The following is a 10,400-nucleotide window of genomic DNA, read 5'->3' on the forward strand; positions in this document are numbered from 1 at the left end:
GAATCACCGCGGAACTGAACGAGGTGTCGCTGAGTTCCACGTTCTTGGCGCGATTATGCTGTCCTAAGCAGGTGAGAAAACGAGAGTTCTGTTCTGGAGCAGTGCCGGGGTGAATGCGATAAAGCAGGCAACAGTTTCTTTGTTTAAAACGGTTGCCTAACTTGAGGGGCTTATGACGGTTTTGGGCTTGTCTAGATATATAAAGCTGCTTCAGGAAAGGAAATGTCTTCGCGCCGCTAACGGACGTTTGATTTACAAGGAAAACTACTCAGTCGTAAATAGACTTTGCACGCATTGCGAACTGTCGTTTGAAGTATATTTTACTCAGTGTAAGCAGATCTAGTTTAAATCTAAATATTCTATAAATCAAATCCCGAATGAGGAAACTGATTACAAAGCGGTTTCAGGGGTTATGTCTAAACTAAATGTCAACATTCCATAAGTCGCCTTCCCTAAAGTATCGTGATAAGGTCCAGCTTGTGATGATACACTACCTTCCCTTTACTAAGTAATCGAATCCAGAAGGGACATGATCACCAGTTGTGTAATTCCGAGCCAGGATTTGAATCCCAATCCAATGTTTTTTTTTATTGGGTACGTAAATCCGTTCCGATAAAAATATTTTTAAATGTAGGCTTTTTGGTTCCGAAACCATCAATACAGCATTTTCAATTTTCATAAGACCTTTTCAAGCGTTAGGCATGGATTTTGAAACTTTAAACTGTTTTAATTTAAAATCTCAAATAATCACTTTTTATTAGCGTTTAAGAGAGCCAAAATCGGCTTAAATGACGGGGAGTTATGATTGTTAGAAAAATGTGATTTTTGCAAAAATCGATTTCCTTGGTTGCGGCGTACACAGAAAAAAATGATGGTATTCATCAGGAAATTGTGACAGATATTGTGGAAAAAAATATAAAAAATGACCTTAGAAAATGATGAATTATCATCAGAAAAATTTGAAATTTTGCACAGTTATGGCGGCTGCTTTTTCTACGTTGGCTTTGGCATTTTACAAGAGTCGTTTGTTCTGAGAAGCTGTAAAGATGAATTGATAATTATGTTTAATGATATTTAAAATTGTCATTAGGACTCTTAACTGTTGCGGTGTCAATCCAGAAACCGAAAAGTGATGCGTGTTATGCGAGAGGGGCCATCAAAGAATGCTTCTCACCAAACCAATTTGATAACACTCAGAGATATTTTAGGAATTTATTGGTCCTGTTTTTACTTACAAAATGAACATAAGGTAATTTACTTCAAATTTATCTTTTTTTGAAAAATTCAAATTTTCATAATATTTTGGATGAATAAGTACGATAAACAAGGCATCCCGACATCAGATTCTTCGCGAACTTTTCAAACCCCAAAACCCAACAGGCAACTTTCTCCAAACTTAACCAAAAAAAACACCACTTTTTAACACTGGAACGCCCAACACATGTCCAACTTACACGGACGCCCAAGCCTCCCAAAAAAGGTGGAACGGTAAATTCAACTCGCTGGTTCTCGGGCATTATTCAACCAATCGGGACGATTCTTGTTTCCAGTGATTTGTAAGAATGTCTTGATGATTCTAGAACTTTGCAGAACTTGATTTGAAAAATATCTGTAATTTCTGCGACCGAAAACATCGTTCCACCTTTTTTTAAAACGACTGCCTCCGCGGAATTTTCGACGATTGAATCACTAGGGTGGAATCGAAAATAGGTTTCTTCAGCAACACATTTTTTGGGTTCCTTTTAGGATCCCAAACAACCTCCCAATATTGGGAGCGATTGGTTATGCCCACGATTGGCGCAAAGCGAATGAAATTTACAGTCGACTCTCTGGCTGTCGATCTTCTCGATATCAATATTGCTCCATCTATCGATGAATTCTTTAGTCCCTTCAAACTGCATACTTCGATTGGCTTTATTCCTCGATATTTTCTCTTGCTTGAAGGATCTCTTCCTCGACGGTCCCTTGGATTCTATTTGCTTTAAAAATCTCTTCCAGTTGTCAATATTGTCACTATCTCATGGCTTGCATAGACATTTTTCTTTGCAAAACGAAGCTTTGAAGGGTGTTTGACATTAGTTTGTTTTTGTTTGCTGGACGTTGCCATGATTCTCTCCCATAGCTCGGTACCAAGAAAAACATATTTTCAATCGAGTCTTCGTTTTGCATCGTTCTGTAAACTGATGATTCTCTTCCTCGACGGTCCCTTGGATATTGACAACCAGAGAGTCGACTGTATATGGAAATTACTATGAGAAAACTTGCATTTTCACATTTTTGAAATTACAAAATTTATGTCTTATTATTTTATGAAACTAACACCGTAAAAGTATAGCTCTTGATGTCCTTAACAACTCTCTCGAAGACAGTATGGTGCTAACTTGCTTCTAACAAAAGTTACATAGCGTTCAAGAGAGTTGTTGCTAGCATTGCAATCAACGGATTCTATTAACACATAACTACCAAAACGAAGTAAACGCCACGGGACATAAGATTTAATGAAGTTTTTTTCAAAACTATTGTTTTCTTATAATAAATATTTGGAAAGTACAAAATAAGGATTAGGGTTCGTTTTAAGGCTCATTTTATCAAACTGCTATTTTTCCTAGATCAGTAGTGTCCCTACTAATGACTGGCACCTATTATAAAGTATGATTTAACTTCTGGTTATTTTTGGTGAGAGCTTTTAAAAAATCTTGTTCAGGTGGGGCAAGTGTACCATATGGATTTTTAGCATGGAAAAAATACGAATCGCTGCAACAACATATTTTATTGAGAAATAAATACATAAAAGTACTTAAAAACTGATAAACAATTGTAAAAAAAATGTCCATGCAAAATATAGTGATATAATGAAAATTTCCTTTTTTTCATCAAAGCAATAATTTTTTTTCGTGAAAACGATCGAATTTTTAGCAAAATATTATTTTTTAATCTAAAAATGAAAGAAACATTTCAAATACATTCTAATCTGATGTATCTAAGTGATAACAGTTCAATTGTTAGCAAATTAACATGTTGTTTGATGCATTGTTCCTCTTGCCCCAACTGGTTGTTCATCTTGCCCCACTAGTTGAGTAGAACGTACGGAAAATCAAAATTTTTAAAATCAATTTTTTACATAAAAAAACTGGATTTTTTAAAAACTCATTCTATCAAAGGCTTAGTCAATACCTGGAATAAGATGATTATAAAAAAATCCGACAGATTTTTAAAGTTTTTGATGGGTTATAACTAGCATTTCCTTAGCTTGTTACACTTGCCCCACTTTCCCCTATTTCAACACACTACTTTTGAAAACTCTGTATCTTTTTTGTGACGCACTTTAGCACCATACTGTCTTTTGGAGAGTTGTTCAGGACATTCAGGGCTATACTTCTACGGTGTTAGTTCCATAAAATAATGAAACATGAATTTTGTAAATTCAAAAATGTGAAAATTCAAGTTTCCCCATAGTAATTTCCATACAAATTTCATTCGCTTTGCGCCAAACGTAGACTTAACCAATCGCTCCCAAATTTTGGGAGGTTGTTTTGAACCCTAAAAGGAACCCACAAAATGTGTTGCTGATTGGATTTTTATAATTTTAAATTTTTCCATATAACTAGATTCCACCCTATTGAATCACGATCCGACAGGTTTCTGTCAACCACTTTTCAAAATATTGCGTTTGACAGTTGTTAAAGTCCCTGGGTCAAAAGATGATTGAATATTGTACCTAAATTTGATGAATATTACTCAAGTATACGAGTAGCAAAAATAATGTTGAATATTCATCAAAAATTTGTTAATATTATATGTGTAAAACCTGTTCGACAAAAAAAATCGTTATTCAACAATTATAGAGGTAAAATTCATCATTCTGTTTTCAACTTTCAATTTTTACATTATTTTTTGCTGTGATAGGGTACCTTATTGATCAAACAAAAAATACGGAACTAATTCCAGGGTTGCCGAACCTCCGGTTTGTGTAGGCTTTTGATTTTTTTCAATAACTCAATTCTAAATTCATGTTTTAAGTTTATATAAAACTTTCATAATTCATTGAAGAAAAACACTATTATTTTTTTTTGTTTTTTTTTATGATTAAGCAATCAAATGTTGATAACTTGGCGTTGTGTCTTGGATTAAAACATTCCGAATCAATTTAGAGTAGTTTAGTTGTTACACTTAAGATCAACAGTCCAAAATATGACAAAAAATTAATTTAATCCACCTATGTGGTTAGTTCCTCAATCCTTACAAAAAGATTCTCATAAATCTGATCATTTGATTAAGAAAAACTTTGCATGATTGTCGTGATTCACTTATTCCCTTCGAACTCGATATAAAATCCTAAATATATTTAGCGAAACCACTTAATTTATTGCATTTTTGGCACACGCCGTTTTCCTTTATTTTGTTCCAGACATAGCTCCATTCACTCAGCCTGAGTGGCGTACGATTTGTAACGTCCAAAATCGTTTAAATTGAACAGTTTTTTTTTCTGGTGGATCGTCAACCTCGATCAACTCTTGACATGTATTAATTAAGTAAACGGAATCACGACGCACTCGTTGATGGTAATTTGTTTTCGATTTAATTGCTGCACTGTTTTTGATTACTTGAAACATTTCCGATGATTAGGCTTACAAACGCAGAACTATTGAACCAAATTTGATAGACGGGTTGCTGTACAGTACAGTACAGTAATTTCAAATTTCAAGCACTATGTTTTAACCCACCCACAGTCGCGTACGTATACTTTGTATACAGTTTGCAAGGGCACTTGTAAGAAAGGCGAAAACACGCGAAGGTTAAGAGCTAATTTTTCTCCAATGTGAAACAGGTCGTATCGAGGTGTTCCGATTTGGATGAAACTTTCAGCATTAAATTTTGTTTGTCTTTACATGAAAACAACTCTTCCCAAATATGAGTCTTCTACGTCAAAGGGAAGTGGGGCCGTTTTACCCTGGCCGTTTTAAAGTTTGAGGTCCAAAACAAAGTTACCAGCTATACTATGGCTACTCCAACTTTCTGTTTTCCATTTCCATAAACTCGAGGACTTTCTGAGCTTAACTTCAAAAATATCAATCAACCCCAGACAACCCCATTTATGCTCCGTTTACCTACATTTTGAGGCCAGTAGTCCAAAGTTGATGCGCAAAAACCGGTACTGCTGGGGCTTTTCCATGCTGGCCGTTCCGCACAGCACCTGCTGGATCAGGTCCGGATGGGCCGGGCAAAGCACCTGGATCGGTCCGAAGCACAACTTGAAGATCCGATGCTGGTCACGGGTGGGCTTACACAGCACATTGAAAATCTCGTAAGAGTTCTTCCGATAAAACTCCAACCCGTTGCCGAAGAAGAACCGGAAGGGTGTAACCGTTGGAATTCGATCCGCGAACCGGTACCGCAGCCGGAAACACACGTACGTGGCAATCCAAAGGCCGGCGAGCAACGCGAGGGTCAGCAGCATGATTTCACTGACGGGTTCTCGTAATGTTAAAACTATTTGATTTTACACCTCGGACATACTTGCACGAGTATCACCACGAAACTGAACGAGGTTTCAGCAAGGGCGCTCGTTTGTTGTTGGCGAGGCCGTTTGTTTATACAGTACATCCGTTTTTTTGGGATACAGTATTCACACAATTTTGGAACCTTTTTTTTGGGCTTTGCACCATCCACAAATGAAAAAGAAATACATGTGGTTTATAATTAATTATATTATCACTGTTAGAATAATATTTCTGATTCAAAATTCTTGATTTGCTATATAAGGAAAATTCAAACTTGTTTTGGTAACCAGATCAGATATCGTCGTTTAAATTCAAGCACATATTCGCAAATTTACAACATCTTACAAAAATTTGCATAGTCACAAAAAAAATATTCATAAATGAAAATTTATCTTCGAAATAAAAAAAAATCTTTTGGGTAACTTTAGATTTAAAACTTTTTTGAATCTTATAAAATCCTATAAAATGTCAAGTTCTTCGATTTTAATACTATATTTAATTAATTTCGATTACTATAATTATCCCTATTTCAGGCCGAAAATTTATGAAAAACAAGTAGTACACTGCCTCTGATCGCATAAATGTCCTAAATGCATTTTCATCGTTTTTGAGTTATAGATGTATACAGAAAAAAAATGATGGTAATATTTATCAGGAAATGGTGACAGATTTTGTGTCAAGAAAATGATAAATTTTACCTCTGAAAATAATGAATTTTCATCAGTTTTTGATGAATATTCATCAGGTTAAACTTTTTTAAAAGGTTAAATTAATCATTTTTTTTTAAACACAAAATCTGTCTCCATTTCCTGATGAATAATACCATATTTTTTTTTCTGTGTACATATAACGAATTACAATGTCTTATTTAAATCTTTTTTGTTAAGTGATTTGATAACACTTAAAATGAGATATTTATTATTTTTAAACACATAACTTATTATTTTTACATTTGGACATCACCGTCGCTCCAGTCGAATCTCTGGATCTGCGGCTGTCCTCAGCAATGCTTCAAATCGAAAACAGAGATCTTCCAGCCGCCAATCGGATGTAAGCTTAAAGCTCCTCAAAAGATGCACCACAACTATTTTCATATTGATCATCGCATATCGATAGCCTAAAATCGAAGCATCTTTCAGTTAACTAAATTGCGATTATTTTCGCGCTAACTTACCAAGGCAATTTCTGTTTCCCCCACTGAACGGAATAAAAGCATACGGATGTCTTCCAACACACCGTTCCGCGGAGAAGTTCTCCGGATCAAAGCGGTCTGCATTCGGTCCCCAGATGTCCTTGGTTGTAAATACTGACAATCAGTATGTTTCCTTTGGGTACTCGAAATCCGTTCAAATCAACATCACGAAGTGTTTTTCGAACCACCATCGGTACCACTGGAAATAGTCGCAAGCACTCTTTGAGGAACATATCGGTGTAGAGGAGCTGATTGAGGGACTCTGGAGTGAAAATCACTTCTTTGTTTCGAGGGTATACCGTACAGATCTCTTGATACACTTTTTCCTGGATATCTTGGTTTGCGGCAAGTGCTATGGCAATGTAACCCAAAAAGATTCCGGTAGTGTCACTGCCCTAAAGTTCAAAGAAAGCTGTTTTACATTTATCACCACCTTTCAAGCATTCAAAACCTTTTCAATCTTACCCCAACAATCATCGTGTAGAAATTGTGATTGATTTCGATGTCCGAAAACTTTTTTCCACTGTTAGTATTCAGCATCTGATCCATGAAGATTTGTAACTTGCAGCAATCATCATCTTCTCTTTTGAACAGATTCATTCGTCTTGAGTGTCGCTCAGCAGCTTTTCGCATTATCTGCATATAGAAAACTCAATAATAACTACAGAAATTACTTTAAATTTATCAAAAATATACCTCATCACCATACTTGTAAATTTCTTCTCTAATCTTTTCATCTTTCTTGTAATCTTTGGTCAAGCGGTACATCCAATCAACATGCCAATGAACATGAAATAATCTCTTGAATGCCAAATGGAAAGTTCTGACGAGAAAAAATAACAACACTTTTATTAACACAAACTACATTCCGAAGCCATCATACTAGCTTGCTGATAACATTTGGGTGGATCAATTTATAGGTTGGTTCAGCAATGTTTATTTTAGTGGGATGGCGAGATGGCGCTTATTTTAACGGGAAATTTTGAGAATAATTTTTGTGATTATGAGGAATTTGTCAAAAAAATTTTTTTTTTTGTTTAGGCCGATGCAAATATTTAAAAAAGTTTTTGTCCCTCTGCCCTGGCCGAGGTCAAGGGGGGGGGGGGCAAAAAAATAAAAAAAATATAAAAATTTAAATAACAAGCCATAGTCTTCACATTTAAATGAAAAAAGTGTTTTAAAATGCATTTTACACTAGTTCAGTTGTTTTGCAATCATTAGGTTTCAAAAAATCTAAGATCTGACAAAAACAAAAATTGTATCGAAAAAAAAGATTTTGCATCGAAAATTTTCAAAAAATATTAAGATTTTTTAATAAACCCAAACATGCTAAAAATGAATTTAAACGCAGGAGAATGTATTTTAATTTGATTTCAGTTGGTTGCACTTGAATGTTCATTGAAATTTTGAAGTTTATTGTAAAAATATTTTTTTTGCCCCCTGATTTTTTGGGCCAATTTTGAAGGGGGGGGGGGGTGACAAAAACTTTTAAAAATATTTGTACCAGCCTTATCAATTCTAGCATAATAGCGAGTAGGGGGTTTCTAGACATTTTTAGAGCTTATCAAAACATACATTTCTTTCCAAGAGTAAGTAAATCGAACCTTTAAAACAAAAGTTTTTGCCTAAAAACAACTAAAATTACGCCGTTTTGAAATGTGATTAACATATACATCAAAAACAAAAACAAAAACAAAAACAAAAACAAAAACAAAAACAAAAACAAAAACAAAAACAAAAACAAAAACAAAAACAAAAACAAAAACAAAAACAAAAACAAAAACAAAAACAAAAACAAAAACAAAAACAAAAACAAAAACAAAAACAAAAACAAAAACAAAAACAAAAACAAAAACAAAAACAAAAACAAAAACAAAAACAAAAACAAAAACAAAAACAAAAACAAAAACAAAAACAAAAACAAAACAAAAACAAAAACAAAAACAAAAACAAAACAAAAACAAAACAAAAACAAAAACAAAAACAAAAACAAAAACAAAAACAAAAACAAAAACAAAAACAAAAACAAAAAAAAACAAAAACAAAAACAAAAACAAAAACAAAAACAAAAACAAAAACAAAAACAAAAACAAAAACAAAAACAAAAACAAAAACAAAAACAAAAACAAAAACAAAAACAAAAACAAAAACAAAAACAAAAACAAAAACAAAAACAAAAACAAAAACAAAAACAAAAACAAAAACAAAAACAAAAACAAAAACAAAAACAAAAACAAAAACAAAAACAAAAACAAAAACAAAAACAAAAACAAAAACAAAACAAAAACAAAAACAAAAACAAAAACAAAAACAAAAACAAAAACAAAAACAAAAACAAAAACAAAAACAAAAACAAAAACAAAAACAAAAACAAAAACAAAAACAAAAACAAAAACAAAAACAAAAACAAAAACAAAAACAAAAACAAAAACAAAAACAAAAACAAAAACAAAAACAAAAACAAAAACAAAAACAAAAACAAACCCGGGCAGAAAGTCGCATCATGGGACGAACAAAAAAATAACATGAGTTGTTTTTGATATCATGGCATGTTTGCTATTTGTTCCAAAAACTCTTAAAATGCGCGCCAAAATCTATGTTCCTTTCTATGTTTGTAGACCTTTTATCATCAGTTGTTAAATTTTCATTTTCTCATGATATTACCGGACTTAGAAAAAAATCGAAAACCGAATTATTTTGGGACTTAGAAAAAAAATTGACCTCTTTATAATGAGATGATGTTATTTTGTTTTATCATGCTTTCACTGGACTTAGCAAAATTTCGAAAGCCAAATTATTTTAGGACTTAGAAAAAATTCGAAATCTTTATCATGAGATGATATTATTTTGTTTTATCTTGTTTTTGCTGGACTTAGCAGAATTTCGAAAGCCAAATTATTTTGGGACTTAGAAAAAATTTCGACCTCTTCATCATGAGATGATATTTTCTAGTTTTATCTTGTTTTTGTTGGACTTAGTAAAATTTTCACTCCTTGACAAAATTTCACTTTTCCTACACTTAAAATATTTTTTAAAACCCTGGATTATGAGATGATTTATAAAGTTAATTTTTTCAAGCGGGACTTAGCTAAAATGACAGTTTTGTTAGTGGACATTTTTATTGATTTTTTTTCACTTTAATTTACTTTAAATGCACTAGTTAAACTAATCACATTAAAAAGTATTTTACCGCATATAAAATTTCATCGCAAAGCGCAAAAATGAGCCCACGCGCTCGCTCACTCTCTCTTTTTTCTCTTCTTTCGTTCAATGCTCGCACGCAACGCGCGCGACATGTCGTGACAGGAATCGGCAATCGGCAGACAGACAGCTTTTGCGTTCGTGGCGGGTTGGTTTGTGTACGTTTTCGCGCAGTAGTTTTCCGCGGATAAATTGTAATCCGCGAATCGCCGCAAGTTGTGTGTACGTTCTATGGCCGAGGGAGTGTGTGTTCGTTCGTTCCGTGGCATTTGGGAGCCGTGATATGTTGTGGTTAAGTGATTGTTTGTGTTTTTGTGGCGGGGGGCTGCTGTGTTTGTTTACGTTTTTGGTGCAGTAGTTTTCCACAGATTAACAACAGCCCGCGAATCGCCGCTGGTTGTAAGTGCGTATTTTGGCCGTGGGAATGTGCGTTCGTTGGTGTCGTTTTATGTGAGAGTTGCGAAATGTTGTAATTTATGTGAAAGTTGATGTTTCTGTGGCTCTGT

The 10,400-nt window shown here is 33.8% G+C and overlaps 1 protein-coding gene across 1 annotated transcript in view; it reads right to left on the reverse strand.

Annotated features, from left to right (window-relative positions):
• Positions 1-6,376: 6,376 nt before the first annotated feature.
• The window catches only part of LOC6044707 (cytochrome P450 4C1), an 8,257-nt gene continuing 4,233 nt past the window's right edge, over positions 6,377-10,400 (reverse strand). The window contains 5 exon segments of the mRNA XM_001862139.2: positions 6,377-6,618; positions 6,676-6,797; positions 6,799-7,088; positions 7,159-7,329; positions 7,390-7,516. Of these exon segments, the coding sequence (XP_001862174.2) occupies positions 6,461-6,618; positions 6,676-6,797; positions 6,799-7,088; positions 7,159-7,329; positions 7,390-7,516 (868 nt within the window). The 3' untranslated portion in view covers positions 6,377-6,460.

Source organism: Culex quinquefasciatus, chromosome 3, assembly GCF_015732765.1.
Source record: "Culex quinquefasciatus strain JHB chromosome 3, VPISU_Cqui_1.0_pri_paternal, whole genome shotgun sequence".
Taxonomy (NCBI): Eukaryota; Metazoa; Arthropoda; class Insecta; order Diptera; family Culicidae; genus Culex; species Culex quinquefasciatus.